The 17080-nt window shown below is 37.0% G+C and overlaps 1 protein-coding gene across 5 annotated transcripts in view; it reads right to left on the reverse strand.

Moving 5' to 3' along the window:
• Nucleotides 1–17080, reverse strand: part of ZNF385D (zinc finger protein 385D) — an 886773-nt gene that overhangs the window by 91585 nt on the left and 778108 nt on the right. For all 5 annotated transcript variants that reach the window (XM_032408786.1, XM_032408787.1, XM_032408790.1 and 2 more), the window contains one exon: nt 16202–16312. In XM_032408786.1, the coding sequence (XP_032264677.1) occupies nt 16202–16312 (111 nt within the window). The remainder of the gene's footprint in view (nt 1–16201; nt 16313–17080) is intronic.

Below are 17080 nucleotides of genomic sequence, written 5' to 3' on the forward strand. Positions count from 1 at the left end.
TCCTTCTGGCTATAGCTCCGATATAAATTGTCAAGCCTAACGGAAAATACTTTTAAAATGAAATCATCTGTACTCCATATTTGAAACAAGTGCAGGCAGCATTTGCACAGAAGTCTGTAACTGTCTGTTGTACACAATATAATATTCTGAGTAAATATTCCAAATTGAAACATACGCAGCAACTTCCGGCATCATGCTCTTCTTCGCATTTCTGTTTTTCTTTCACCAATTCGTTCCAGCACATACTGAGTTTATTCAACAGTTACTGAATGCCCATGATGGCCAGAAATGGTTTAGGTGCTGTTATTCAAAAACACATGTAAGGTAGTAAATCAAAACCTTGTACAAAGGAAAATAGCCCCTAAAATTCATTATGAGACACTCCAAAATATCACTAACCTCTGATGTTGGAGTCTGTGCAACTGCCTCACACGGGGTCCCGCACTCCAAGGGTTACAGATCCTGTGATTCAGACCCTGAGTCTGTATTCCGTGAAGACGGATATAATCACTGCCATCAACTGACGAGTTATGCATAAAGCGATGGTGACAAACAAGGCCACAAGCCATCACAGGTCCCTGAAGTTACTGATGTAGTACCAAACCTCTGGTGAGTGGAAGAACAGGTGGCCCTCGCCCTGTAGACTGCAGCTCTAAATCTTCCCAATGGACTGGGAAATAAGCACTTCGCCATTTAATATGAGCAGAGGAAGTCACTTCATCACTGGCCTGTCGCATGAATTGCTGACATAAGAAACTTTTCCCTACTTAGAAAACCACAAGTACCAAGCAATTACTTATCAGTTGGAAAATGCCTGGGTACCCCCCGCTCCCACCACACACACACACACACACACACACACACACACACACAGTCTCGTACCTGGAAATAAAGGCCAGTTCTCTTTGAGGAACAATTTGGTGCACTAAGCATTTGAACTCCAGTCATCTTCTGCTAAATCCTACAGCAGCAAACCTTTCACGGATCTGTCAATGGCATATAAACTTATTTATGACTATAGCTGTGCCTCTATTATCCATCTATATGATGCAAAATGCCAACTGTCTCATACCTGAACAGCAGTTTGCTGGATATCATTTTTGAAAAATGTTAGGTCAAACCTGCATTTATTATACAAGCTCTTGTGGCTTAGGATTAGAAAGTGAGAAAGAGAAAACCCAGAATCAACCTGTCAGTTACTGAGTCAAGCTATAAATTGCTCCTAGAATTAATTTCTACCATCTACCTATATTTAAAAAAATAACTTAGTGACTATGCATGTTCAAACTTTATTGGAAGGAAGAATGGCCAAAAAGGTAGAATACATCTGCAGAGCCCAAAGAACATACGATTATCTAATTGATGAAGAAAGATAAAGGAGGAATCGGACATCTAGCAATCCTTGTCACAGACACGTAGTTTGTGACTTTGGAATGACACCGAGTATGAAAAACACGACCACATTTTATGCCAATACCGAATAGAAGAAGGAAAGAAAATTAACTCTAAATACCTGCTGTGAATCTACTGCTTTGCTTACAATACTTCCTTTAAACCTCCGAGACATCTTTGCATGATAGTGTTATCCCCTTCATTGCACACGTGAGAATCTGAGATTCGTGGAAGTTAAACAAACTTGCTCAAAATCACACAAGGAATACGTGCTAAAACAGGATTAGCCTGATCCAAGTCCCTTAGTCTTTCCATTTCATGAATCTGGAGCAAATAGTAACCTGGAAAATAACTCCTTTCTCATCTGAACTTGCATTGTGTGGACTAGGTGCAAAGCTAAAGTGATGGTCTTGGTGATTTATCAAGGGATCATCCAAAGATTTGAACAGATTGCCGTGTCAACACTCTAGAATGTTTACTATAGCAGGCTTAATATAATCCTCCCTCCTCCGCCCCTCTCCAAACTCCAACAAAAGGTGGTTCAGCTCTCTGACACAAAGGAACTGGAACTAAGCTCAACCTCCCTCAGCAGCAAATCACTCACATTCTGACCAGAGAAGGAGAGAGCTGGTGCTTCTACCCCCACCACTCACTTGGATAAGCACAGCTGGGCTGAGGAGACCTCTTTTCCTAAGTTCTGTTGCCAAGCTGAATTTTATGATCTTCATTGGCAGATGATCAAACACAAACTCTTAACTTACAGCCAAGTTATCTTACAGCAGCTGTTGGAAGAACTAATTTAGAATGCAAATCTAGTCCTTAATCTATGGGAAAACTGTTGCAGTGATGGATGGTTTTTGAAGCAATAGTTCATGAAAGACACCCCTGTGCCTTCTAGTATTATAGAAAGAGAAAGATTTAGCTGCCGTTTATGTTTATTTGTTTTCTTTTGAGCAACTGCCTCTATAGGGGGAATTAGAGCCCCATGTGGAGGGTCCAGGTGTTTTGATCTGCCTCAACTCTCTTTTCTACATAAATAAAATTGAGATCAGAAGACACATGTGTAGACTAACTTTCAGATAATGTCTTCTTAGTATCTAGGACTCCTTGATTTTAGGCTAAGTCATCTAAAGAACAAGGCAGTGGGGATGTTAACAATTCGCCTAGAGTTTTTTGCCATGTCAAGAAAGGAGGAAGGTCAGCACCCATCACTGCCTCTGCCTCTGAAGAATCCTGTTACTGTAGGTATGAATTATCAAATAAAGTTGATAGTCTTTTGTTGTTGTTGTTGTTCACTTAACTGCCAGTGAACAGTGCCCCTCTAGAACACCTAATACCTAAGAGTTCACCGAATCATTCCACAGCTTCGATCCTCATCTTTTCAGTTGAACAAAATCTTAGAAAATATTCACTCCTGGTTATTAGGAAGTTTCTTAGTATTCTACTGAATTATCAGAGGAACCTGGGCTTGTGCCATATCTATGAAGATCTCATCTATGGCAACCGTCAGAGTTAATGCAACTGAAAAATGTATGTCTCGATCTGTTCCTGTTTTGTTAGGCATGGAGAATGATTATTGTGTAACTGCAAATCAATTCAAAGAATTATTAGAATAAGAATAAAGGGAAATTGCTCTAATAGGTAAGGAATTAGAAAAGGGAAGATACATCCACTTTGGGTTTTTATTGTTATTCTTTCAGCTTGGCTTTGTATACAGCGGAGAAAAGTTGGTAGTCTAAGTGAGTCTAAGTGATTTGACTTTGAATATTAGACTGGAAACTCTCTTAACCCATGATGTACCTCTAACTAGTCACCTCGACGTATGCTTACTGTTCCACATGAGCCAACATGCACAGAGGAAACAAAATGAAATGGTGCTACTCATCATGCCTATTTGTGATCTTGCTTTTTCCTGACCACACACCATTGCTTGTCACCCCTTAGTTTTCTCAGACACACAGCTGTCTATATGACTGATAAACATGAGTCTGTGGTAGAGAAGGTGGGGCTTCAGTTGGGATTAGGAAAACACCACGAATTCACCATAATCACACAGGGAGCTGGCACTGGATCTATTCAAGTTTAATACCTCCTTATGTTCTCTAAGATTAGATGCAGCCAGAGCCCTTGATCATCCTAAATCTTCCTGGGGATAAAACACTGACAACTCATCTGGAAATGCAGTGCCTTTCTTTTCCATTTACTATTGCCCTAATGGACATTTGGATATTTACATCATTGGGTATTCATCTTATTTGTTGATGCAGTACATGATGGAAGAGCCTACCAATGTGTTTGGTATTACGATACCAAGAAAAACCATCTAATGTACACTGACAGACCAAATACTTTGAAGTCAGGGTATGAAGCAAGCTCACAGGAGGAAAACCATATTCGTTCACTAAGGGTGAACTAGGGCAAAGGGAGTTTCTTCCATCTCTCCTAAGAATGTCTCCATTCCTTATCATGGGGTGTGGGCTTTTCCGGTTTGAGTATGAAAGAAGAGGAAGACAAATTGGGGGAAGTCTTACATGTTATAAACCTTGGGTGAAGTGAAGCTTCAAGATATATACATATATATACACACACATATACACACACACACACATACATATCCCAGGTAAGCACCATGATATTCATTTAGCCATTAACTTACACACTCAATAAATATTTATTAAGCACTATATATCAAGCACTGCTCTAATTACTTGATAAAACAGTGGACCAACACGCAAACGATCTTTGCCCCAATAGAGCTTACATTCAAATTGGCAGTGGACAATAAACATAATAAATAAGTAAACAATGAAGTATATTAGGATGTAATTAGTTCTTAGGGGAAAAACCATCAGGTAAGGAGAGTAGGAATGACAGGGGTTGAAATCCTAAACACAGTGGTTGCATCATGAGGTGGTAAAATTTGAATAAAGTTTGAAAAAAAAAATGTAGAAATCTGAGGAAAGAGAATTCCAGGCAGAGAGAGAGTCCATGCAAAGACCTAGAGGTAGGAATGAGCCTGGTGTATTCAAGATATAGTAAGGGCAGGGTTGGAACTAGGTTGAGGTAAGTGAAGTACTTGCCTCAGGAGAAAAATTTAAGGGGATACTAAAAAAACTCCATGATTGAAATGAATAATATTTTCATGCAATATTTAAAAAAAAATTAAAATCAGTGCAAAAAAATCCATGGTAGACAAAATATCAAACTTTTAAATCTGACCCTGTGCTTATATATCCCTGCCTCATTTGCCTTTTTCCAGTAAAACTTTATCTACAAAAGCAGGTGACCAGCCAATGGGCCACAGTTCGCCATTTTTAACTTTTTACTATTGCATTTAATATTTGTTCTGATTGGTCAGTTTTTTAGCAACCCTTACATTTTGCACCTGAGTGCCTCACTTGCCTTACCCTAGTCCTGGCTCTGCAAAAGAGGCCACTGTGGCCGCAGAGGGGCAAGTGAGGGGGTGATGGGAGGAGATGAGGTCACAAAGGCCCCTGAAGGCCACATTTCATAGGGCTGTATAGCCATTCTAAGGATTCTGCCTTCTAATCTAAGTGAAACGTACCACATTGGAGGGTTTTAAACAGAAAAGCCATCTGGTCTGAACTTACATTTTTAAAATGTTGAGTAAAAGGAGTAGAAGCAGCAAGAATAGTTAAGAGGATGTTTATAATAATTTAAATAAGAGATGATGGATGGTGGCTTGGACCAGTGAGGTAGTGTGAACGTGGTGGAGAATGATCAGATTCTAGATATATTTTGGAGGTAGAACTAACATAATTTGTGTAGTATTAAACATAGGGTGTGAGATAGTAAGAAAAGATAATTCCAATATTTTTACCAGATGAATCAGAAACATGGAGCTGCCATTATCAGAGAAATGCTGTTTATGAGGCAGGTTTAGGGAATGAGCCATGGCCTATAGTTTGAAGATTTTAGATTTGAGGTATCTATTTGCTAACCAAGTGATGATACTAAGTAAGCCATTGATACTCAAATACGAAGTTGAGGAAGAGATTTCAGCTGAAGAAATAAATATGGATGCCATCTTGAAATCTATAGAGTTAACTTATTCCCCTCCTCAACCTCCAGATACTGAAGTCATTCTTCCATAAACTAGAATTCATCTCTTCATGCGATAGAACTATGTTAGCATCTACTCTTTCAAGACTCTTCAGTAGCCTAAGAGTTTGTTTAAAAACAACAAAAAACGCCACTCCCCTTGGTTTTTGTACCTTTGGTGGAAATACCTTTGGTGGAATCTCTGTTTTCCACTGAGGTTTTAATTCTCAGCATTTTTTTTTTTTTTTAATGTAAAGATTGACAGTGTGTTTCCAATTAGAGGAGATGACACGGTAGAATTTTCGTAATTGGATCCCACCACAAATGTCTCACTTTCCAAAATCTGCATTAAATTTTCTGCCAACATGGAATGTGCTAAAGAACTACAATGTAACTAAACATCTCCACAGGGGAAACATTGGGAAAAAAGGAAAGAAACCTCTCCTTGAGTTATTCAAAATAAAGGTCTGTCACTTCATATCAGTCTCCAATAAACTGTAATAAATTTTTCAGCCAATCTGTTTTACGAATATATAAACATGGCCACTTATGTGGGGCTCATGTTCAAAGTTCGTCATTAGGTTATACACTGTGGCTACTGTTTAAAAGTATAAAAATCATATGGCAGGCTAAGAGGACAAGTTCCTTGTGGCAAACTATTTGTCTAGTGTCTCTGGGCTAAGAAGAGATGAACTATTTTGACCTACTCTTCATTACAAGATCCAGTCTGCTGACTGCTAATGAGGAACCACAAGAGTGGGTGCAAATATTCTTGTTAATTGTCAAACCTGCATAATGACAAAGCATCTCTTGCCCAAAGTGATCAGCTCCTATCCTGGTAAGAGAGTCAAGACCACAGATCTATCAGTGAACCAGTTTGAACTGTCTAGCTCAGCCTTTCAAAACCAAATCCCATTTAGTGTTGTGCGGTTTATGTTTCTACATGGATCACTTTCTTGTTAATTGATGCTGTTTGCCCTTGTTTTGTTTCATGGATTAAAGTAAGAACTAATAATGTCTAAATGTTGGTATCAAATGAAAACAGCAGTCTCTCCTTGTTGTCCTCTTTCACTCAAAAATAGAAATAAATCATCATCATAGGAAGTCCAGCCATAGAAGAAATTTCAGGCTTTTCTTATTAATCCTTTTTAACTGAAAGGCAGGAATCCCAATCAAATCCACATTATTTTGTAATTTCATATTACATTCAGTTTTCTTTATGCTTTGCACTCTAAATGTTAAAATATCTTTTATTCTTCTCTAAATTACTGTTCTGGATTTTATAAAGTAATAAAATACAACAAAATGCAACAAAGAGAGAAAGTATCTTTGTGGCATACACAAAGGACATATTAAATGTTTATTTAATCATATATTTATTTTAAATACTTTATGAAATCAATAAATATTTCATCATGATAATGTTTTATCATTGCCCTAGTACTGCTCTGAAAATGCTCCTGTTTTAAGAAATATGAGTTGGCTTAGAGAGATAAGAAATAATTTTACTGCTTATAACATATATTACAGACACAGCTAAGAATAATGCTGACTTTGGACAATTGATCTTAAAACATTTACTTCTCAATGTCTTTTTAAAACATGAAGATAGCTACTTAGCGTTACTTAAAATAAGATAAAAATTAAAGATAAATATTCCCTAGCACAAGCCAAAACATAAAACAAAAAAACCTGAGGAAATCATTAAAAATCAACAAAATTAGACTTGCAAACATTCTACTAAAACATATACTAAACTGTTTTTTTACAGAAGTACTGAATATTCATTGAATTATAATTCATATGATTTTAATTTCTACAATAACTGCATTAAGAATGAGAAAAAGTTGATATGAAAATAAGGAAACAATAGATCATAAGCTACCCTTTTGAATTAAGAAGGCAAAAGCACGATAATAATAACAATATGGTACAAATTATCAACCAAACCTTGAGAGCTATTTCAGGAGAATATTTCATATAAGAGAGCAGAGTTAAAGATAGACATGACAACTCAATGAGACCCAAATGTAAATGATAAAACCATCGACAAAAGCCTTGAAGGGAAACGGTTTCCCCATTGAGGGATGATTTGTACTGGCCTCCAGGTGTAATATCATGTGCACTGATGAGCTGATCAACAGAACAGAACTTCTACCCAGCTGTAATCACGAATGATTGATGGTTGGGACAAAAAAGTTGATTATCATGACAAGTGCGCTGATGCAGAGAAAATAAGCTCTGCTTGGGAAATGGATAAAAAACCTGTTAAGAGACTACCTTCTGAAACCTTATTTATAAAGGCATCTAAGAGAAAGTGTAAATTGTACAGCCGGATCTGATACCCCGATAAACCTGATAAGAATAAATTTGCCATACCTCGATCTCCACAGATTTCCTATGTAAGGAATTTAAAGGCTCGTTTAGGTCCACAGAAAGTAAACCACATACATTCAATGTTACCTGTGCAATTCTTAAAAGTTATCTCTCTGCTTCTCAAAGTATTACTGAAAATCACACACAGACGCAGAAAATTAAACTTTCATAGCACACCATGCCTCCATTTGCCTTCCTCAGCTCCGGCCTCACAAGGAGTAAACTCCCCGAATGACTGCAACCTTTACCACTATCACATTCAATTAACATCAAAACATAGATTTGGACTGAGACAACCGATCCCAGAGGCAGTGTTTTGCATTTAAAATGAGGTTTGGCAGGCTTGAAAAAGGTGAATCTGGGCCAGAATGTTGGGTGTCCTACAGTGTTCTAAAACAGTAGTTAGATTACACAGAGATCTAGGGAGTCTGAAGGAATACATCCATTTTCTCAAGTTCTGGTTCTAATGTCATCTAAGAAATTCTAGCACCATAATCCCAATGCAGTGTGCAATTTATAGCATGCCTGGTACCATTTCAATCTCCTTAAGCTGGCAATAAAACCAAATAGCCACTCTTAAACTAGTCAGCACAAGAAACTTGTAGTGTGGAGGAGGTAAAATGAATGGGTATGTTCATTTCATCTATAATCTTCCGGTCATGTGAACCCTTGAAAAAGGTACAATGACTCTAGTTAATTAATACAGATAATAGGACTCAGCAAAAGAGACAACACAGAGCAACAGCTCAGAAAGCCAGGATACAAAGGGCCACAAAATCCAAAGTGACAAAAGAATAGATGCTAATAGGAATTACCTTTTACTTAAATTCCTTTGCTCCTCTGCCCAGGAACAAATGCCTCTACTGTCCTAGTTTCCAGGGCCATGGCAAAACCGATGGTTTATTAAATGTTAAATGAACTATAATGACATATAACAAAAAAGGCAAGGGAGGGGCACCTGGGTGGTGCAGTCAGTTAAGCATACGACTCTTGATTTTGGCTCAGGTTGTGATCTCAGCTTCTACACTCCAGCAAGCTGTACTTCTAGCAACTTAGCAATGCGAGTATCCACCTTGATTAACTTCTGTATTGTGTGTAGAACTTAAGTGACCAATTGTCTTAGCTGAGAACGGTCAGCTGATGCCAATGCAAACCTCAAAATAAATTTCTCTTAGGGCATTTCACCTGATATGGCAAATAAAAGCACTGTGCTGGGACTTAAGAGCCCTGTTTCCAGCCCTACCAGCGGTTTCAACAGCTCAGACACCTTGGACAAGTCAACTGATATTCTGACCTTTGTTTTTTCCAACTCTACACTCTCTAAAATGGACAGAATGACTTCTTAGACATCTCTAAGTCCTAATACACAACAGTTCTCTGAGGTGCTCACAGTAGTTCATAAAAATACAAATATCACTTTGACTACCAGAAGTTATGTAACACATCTACTCATTTACATGTTAAATCAACTTCTCTTTCTAGAGAAAATGGTCAAATTTTCCATGTCTAGGAGAATCTGATAGAAGAGTGAATTTTATTATTTTGTTTCTCTTTGTTTATAGAGAAAAAAAAGCCCAGAGAAATATAGATTCTTTTATAAAGAGTTCTCTTTTCTCAGTCCCTTACCCTTCATTCCATCCACAGATGAAACTCTGGAATATCAAAGCCTGAATCAGAGAGTCCCGAAATATCCCAGTGTTGAAGTTTTATTTTTAAAAGCCTGCCAAAGAAGCACGACGCTTAAATAGGTTCCTGTGCTCTTGACTGGCTCATTTTCTCCTGAAATCTCTAACAGCCAGACCCAATATTTCCTGCCTAGTCCTTCTGTTCCAAGTTTTGTTTTCTGAGAATTCCTGACAGAGCTCTAGGCTCTATTCAGGAAGTAGACAGTAGTGAGGCTGAGTGATGAAATGGGGCTCAAATGCACACTCAGAGCATAAGCCCTTCAAAAGGGTCGTCCCAGGCACTTGTTTCAAAAGCAGCCAAACCTACAGTTCATCACCACATGCCCCAGAGCTAGCTCCTCACACAAGGGTGACATGACAGTGCAACTAAACCTCATCAGGCCCCAGACATGTCTCTTCACACACAAGCTGAATGGTGCTGTCATAGAAGTACTTTTGAAGAAGAAAAAGCACCCAGTGGGAAGGCCACAGTGTGCAGCCCGAAGCTCTAAATAGCTCTGTGAGTCCTGAAGACGCACGAGAGACACTCTCTTATGACAGGGATGTTTCAAAGCTGCCTGAAATTTAATTTTTAACTGGGTCCCTCAGAAAATCCTTTGGGACTTACCAGCAGCAGCAACAGACTGAAAGAAGTTGAGAGTTTCTAATAAATGCAGCTTTGCCAGGGACAAGTTGACCCTGCGGTTTTTAAAAAGGTAAAGATTTATGAGGAGTGAGAACCTCAAATCAACACAGAAATACACTAAACACAGTCACTTGCCACAGGGTAGATCCCTTTAAGTACTTTTCTTAAAGATAGATATTTTCCAACTTCAATTTCGAAAATAAAACAATGATAACCACATTATTTATCCCGTAACATAAAAATGACCTTTCCATTTCATTTGCTATACAGTTTATAATCCAATTGTTTACATGTTCTGTTTTATAATCTTTACAACATGGCATAAGGAATGGCTATTCATTTTATTTATTTTTTATTTTTTAAAGATTGTATTTATTCATTTGAGAGAGAGAGAAAGAGAGTGAACACAAGCTGGGAGGAAGAGGCAGAGGGAGAGGGAGAAGCAAACTCTCCATTGAGCAGGGTACCCGACATGGGGACATGGGGCTTGATCCCAGGACCCAGAGATCAGGACCTGAGCTGAAGGCAGGTGCTCAACCATCTGAGCCCCCCAGGTACCCCTGGCTATTCATTTTAAATAAGGTGATTATGGAACCTGTAAATTCAACAAAGAGCCCCAGGACACACGGCCAATTAAAAAAGTGGCAGATCTAAGCAAGAGGTTGTCTAAATCCTGATCCAATGATTTTCCTACCATCACACTTAGCTTCCCTGGATGCTGTTTTCGCGTTTGGGATTAGATGCACATCCCCATGCATAGATTTTTATTAACCCTTATCCTAGGATATGCAATAAAATGCTGAAATCTGAATGAGGCAATGATATCTATGAACTCTCCTGGGTATGTTTTGAGGTAGGAGACACTACCAGAAATAGGCAAGAAATATTTAGAAAACTACAACTGAGGCCTTCAAATTGGAATTTATAATTTAGGACAAAATATGTGGTTTTTTTTTAAAGCCATAGTAGGATAGTAGATGCAACAATTCCTTTTTATTTTATAATATTTAAGTGTGCTCAAAAAGGACATTTGGAGAATAAAAGTAGAAAGAAATAAGAACAGTTCTTCAACTCCAGTACAACCACCATTAATTCTTTTTCTCTTCCTCCAAGCAGTATTTCCTTTAAATACCGACCCCCACAAAGAATATAGATTTAGATATTTTAAAGATGTGCCTTAAATGGTGATATTATGAAAGTTTAATTATCTAATTTGGTAATTCGGTAGGAAAAAATGTTTCTTTTAGCAACTTCATCACTACAAGGTCTCATTCGGTTACAGAAGTTACCACACAGATATAAATTAAATTCAGACATATTGCTTAATTTTACTACATTCCCGGGTTCTAAAATGTAGAAAAACAATAATGATTTCTATTTTATAATGCCATTGAAAAATGTATCAATTGTATCGGTGATAATCCCAAGGATCCCCTTTGGAGGGGTCTTAGGGTTCCAAGCAACACAACCTTCTAATGAGGTGCTTTTCCCCTCTGCTTTACAAAACAGCACCTTGAAGTAATGATGCTGGATAGTCCTGAGTCATAAAGACATGTTGCTACTATATTATCACACAGTGATTTGCATTTGTACTTAAATTTTCACCAGGTTTATGATTAAATCGTGTGACTGAATATGGGTGATGCCACTTGAAAGCACTCGCAAGCACTGGTGGGCAAGGTCTGGCCCAGGCTCTAGATGACTTTCCACAGCAGCCGACACACCCAGTTAGTTCTGCAAGGAAAGGAGCCCCCAGGCACACAGATCTCCAGCCACACCATTACTGTAGGATTGGCTGGAGCCTTTGGATGGACTTGCTACTCTGCCTGGACCAGATGGGGCAGGAACAATGACAAGACTGGACACTGACCCTGTGTGGCTAGTGGCCCGTAACTGGCCAGGTGGCCTTGCATGTCTCCTATATTTTCTGCTCCTCAGTTTCTACATGGGAAATTAGCAAAAATTTTCTTCTGTCTCTAACATATTATGAAATACTATTGTTAGGCTAACCAGAGTGACTCTTAGATGCTACAGCTTAATGATTCTTTGGTTTGGGGCCTGAGATCTTACTTTCCACTCTATAAATAGTCATCAAGTAATCATTTGATACTTCACTTAATAACCTTACATCCATGCTGGTCCTGCTATAAATTGTCTTTCAAAGGTACACTTAATAACTTGCTCAGGCCAATGGTAATATATGCTTGTTTTAAGATGCTGATAAAATAACTGGACAAATTATAACCTTTTGGTCTTTATTTGGGAACTTTTTGCATAACCCTTACATGTGTTTCATGTAAATGTTGAGAAAAGTTTTGTTTTTTTTTTTCAAAGAAAAAACCTATACTAGGAGAAAGCAATCTCATTTAAAGTGCATATAGTATAATATGCCATTAAAAAAGATTTCTGTGGGGCCAAAAATAGAAAATGTACTGTACAGGAAACAGGTATTACATAACACCAAACCACACAGATTATAAAATGAAGGGTTAAAAAATAAATAAAAGCATAGAGGGAAAGGAAATTGAATTTTCATGATGCAAAGATGAAAAGAACTACAAGCTATTATTTTCATTGGAAGGGGAAGAAGCTTTGAAATATAAAAAGGTTCATAAGGCAAAAATACTTTCCTATGTGATTGAGGATGCAACCAAGCATACAAGTGAATTATAGGGTTACTTTTCCAAAATAATTCTAGGTTTAAGAATGGAAACAGGAAGATAAATTCCAGATATACCTGGAAGGAGCAGATGTAGTTTTATTGGGATTAAAAAGCCTTTTCTTGGGTTTAAAATGGTCAAATATGAGATATATCTATACGTACCTATCTAGAAAATATTTGTATTTTCTCTTAATGTAGATTATTTTCTTATATGTGGGTGAATGGATGATAAATCCAATTGATCTTGGCACTCACTATTAAATATTTTATAAAAGTAATATTTGTGGACATGACCAGTCAATAGTAAACAAATCTCATATTTCCAGAATATTAGTTCCCCTTATTGACATAATAATGCTACAAGACATTTTTTAAGTCTCTAAAGGAGTTTCTGCTCCTGTACTTCAACTTTATAATAATCATATTTTGTTTGTAAATCATAGGTAAAATGTTGCTATGTCATTTATAAATTTAATAACATTGAGTTTTCCCATTTTTTTTAAACTGCAATTTTAAAAGTTAGCATTGCATAGTGAATTTACATTTAAGGTTCAAGATAAAAAAGCAATGAATTCACAAGTGTCCAGTTTATATAGAGCAATGAAGCTATACTGGGTAATTATCTGATAAATTCAAGTGGTCATAAAATTCAGTTCAAATCTAAGCCAAACATCCAAATGAGTATCTGTGCCAGGCAGAATAATGATATTTAAGACCTAATTCCTGGAAACTATGAATGTGTTACATTATATGACAAAGGGGGATTAAGTTAGCAGACGGAATTAGGTTGCTAATCAGCAGATTTTAAAGTAGAGAAATTATTCTGGATCATCCAGAAGAATTCATTGTAATCATAAGGGTCCTTAAATGTGGAAGAGGGAGGCAGAAAAGTGAGGGTCATAGTCATTCAATGTGAGACGGATTCAACTGACCACTGCTTGCTTTAAAGATGGAAAGGAGTCATGAGCAAAAGAGTTGCCTCTAGAAGGTGGACAAGAAAGGCAAGAAACTGAATTCTCTGCTGGAGCCTCCAGAAGGAACATAACCCTGCCAACAACGTGATTTTAGCCCAGGGAGACCCATTTCTGACTTCTCACCTCCAGACCATAATACATTTATGTTGTTTTAAACCACTAAATTTGCCATGATTTATTACAGCAGCAATCGAAGATTAATACAGTAACCATCTATTGAATGGTCAAGTCTGCAATTGTGTAATTATGACCCAGACGAATTAGTCTACATTTTCCAAATACCTTGGCCACTTTCCATGTACCACATGCCCGACACACCTGAAAGCAAAATTGTGAGAATGAGAAGCAACTGTCCCCGGTAAATACATATTGATTTCTATATCAACTTGAAACTTCATTAGGCAAAATAAATTGCTATTCTCTCTTATCAAGGAAATAAAACAAGATTACATTTTATAAAAGACGTAAATGTTCTTTATGTTAATGTTAATGCATAGCGGGTAATAATTCTAAAGACTTTAAACATGACTTTGATATCCATCAACAGGATTAGAAACACTCAAAAAAAAAAAAAAAAAGGAACAATTTTCTTGAAGTGGTGAGTGATCCATAGCTGAAGATCACCAACCAAGGACCTAGCCTAGATGTGGCAGATGGTTTTCTTAAATTTAGTGGGAGATTGGGTGCAATGAGCTTGAAGTCTCTTTCTGATTCCCAGTTTAGAAGAAGTTTACTTAACACAGAGGAAAATATTGACACTGAATTGTTGGCAGGAGGAGATATTGAAATAGCCCCCATTAGATGTAAGAAGCTGACTGCATGGCTCCTGGGAGACTTTTGCATCATTATCTGATCAGTTCCAAAGTGAAATATCAATACGATTTAAAAAGGAAAGAAAGCAAGAAAGAGCCACTTAACACAGCAATTACAGAATATATGATTGTTCAATAAATGTTTAGAAATGATCAAAATTGAAACTATTGAATTCAGAACTCTAATGTACAGGTCAAGAGGACTCTTCTTTTTTTTACTGAAAGAGATTATCATATGACATTTATCAGTTGAAAAGATTTTTTGTTAATAAATTAAACTGTGGCAAATTTCTTAAAATTCAAATCAAATCAAAGCACTTGGTGTTTAAAAACCAAAAACAAAAACAAAACAAAAAACCAAAAACCTCTCTTTAAGTAAAATGCCATATGTTTAGTGTATTCTTTTTTTTTTTATATCAACAAATACCATTTAGGTGCTATGCAGGCAACCTACTTTTTTTTAAGCCAACAGAAGAAATGTTATAAAACTGATGACTGTACTAGTAGGTATGAGTTCATAAGACAGTAGCAATCCTTATACAACATGAGATGTTCTCACAGAAGAAAAAGACACTTTATTTCTGTCACATCTGTTTTCTGTGCATGATTATCTCACATGATCTTCTCATTACCAGAGCACCTAAAAGATTTACTTGCCTAGAAAGATTAAATATTGGAAGGCCTAACATTCTCCAGAATCCAGATCATTTTGGTCATCTCCACACTGCACATCCACGTAGGGCAAGATAATGGCACCTCGGAGGAGGAGTCACTTTGACAGGATGGGGTCCTCTGTTTACCTAGAGTACCAACAGGTATTCAATTCCTAGACCTTCCAAACCAACACTCCTTCTTTTTTCTGTACCTCTCAGGACAACTCCACACCAGAGGAGGTTGGGGAAGGCAGGCAGTGTTTTTCACATTGGCCATAAGCCAAAATGAGCTTCACTGTGATGAATCCAGAGACTTTCTGATCCTTAGAAAAGGTATGGAAGATATGAATAACTCTGTGGATAATTTGCAAAGCACTGGTCAGGTCCACAAATGTCTCCTTTCTGTCATGTTCTCCACTTAAGTTTTATTCATCAGGGGGTTGAGTGCTTTGAGGTCTTTCAGACTCCCTATTAAAATGCTAATACTTCTTGGGTAATAACTTGAGAACTCTAACACAAATATCATTAAGGACACAAGGGCTGGTCTGGAATTGGGGACCACCAAAGCAGATAAAAAAAATTACAAAGCAAAATGTTGGCCTTGAAATATAAGTCGGGACCTATCTTATATCAGAGGTATAATTTATTAAAAGTCTTGTTGGTCCTAAATTTGACTATACTCCAAAGGGAAAGTGTATTACCTAAATTTAGTATTCCCGAGAGACTAAAAAAAATACCATTAAACTGCAAGTATAAAATATTGTTAATGTATGATGTTTCCATAGTAAACAACCAAAAATAATAAAATAAACTCCAACTTTAAAAGACATGAGAAGTTAAAATGTTATCTTTGAATTTTGACATGCTCAGTTATTGGAGAAAAATGTTTAAGAAATCTCTTCTGCAAGATTAGAACAGCATAATACATTTTTTTCAGTGAATACTAAATGGTAAACTTACATCGGAATTAAATCTCAACTGGCAAATGTTGCATGATATGATTTGCTTTCTTCGATGAGGAAGAGGAACCCCGAATGTATGATTTATTACAGCTTTCTGAATCGGGTCCATCTGTAATGAGAAAGAAAATACAACAAATAGAAATAAAGCTTGTCAGTTCCATTGGAATGTTGCCTATTTCATTAAAGAGCCGATCTGTACAGCTTGAATCTACTGCTCACATTATAAAAAACATTTTTATTCTAAGAAATAGCCTTTCTACTTTCTTGGAAAATAGACAATAAGCTCGAAGCTCAGTATGATAAGGAAATGATAAATGTACCCATTAGAGTTTGCATACTAACTGTTTTTCTCTCATTTACGATCGACAATTGTCTCAATTTGATAATCCTAAAATATAATTAAAGGTTTATCAAAACTCAAGTTATTGCAAATGCCAGCAATCTTACACAGAAGTGTGTCTATGCCATTGCTCCAAAATGGACTTGTAAATAGACTTGGTCAGATGAGCAGTTCTGAAAATAAATTATGCACCATAATCCAACATTAACCTTAGGCTACGTTTGGTATCTTTTCTATGTTAAGAATATAGTATACAAATCCTGCTTTCTAAGAATTCAAATGCAATCAAAAATCTATTCATTCAAAAATCATTTATTGACCATTTACTATAGACTGCTATCCTATGGACTTATTATTTGAGGTTCAGAGAGTCTGTTAACCAGACCAGTTATCTCTCTCCATCCCATATTCCCAGGATAGGTGAAGGGACACCAAAGACATAATGTCAGCAATCCGGCTCTGATAAAACTCACCAGCTTTGTCCTACCATCCACATCAGGGGTTCTCAACTGTTGGAGTCAGATAAAAATTTTGATC

This window comes from Phoca vitulina, unplaced genomic scaffold (assembly GCF_004348235.1).
Source record: "Phoca vitulina isolate PV1807 unplaced genomic scaffold, GSC_HSeal_1.0 scaffold10, whole genome shotgun sequence".
Lineage (NCBI taxonomy): Eukaryota > Metazoa > Chordata > Mammalia > Carnivora > Phocidae > Phoca > Phoca vitulina.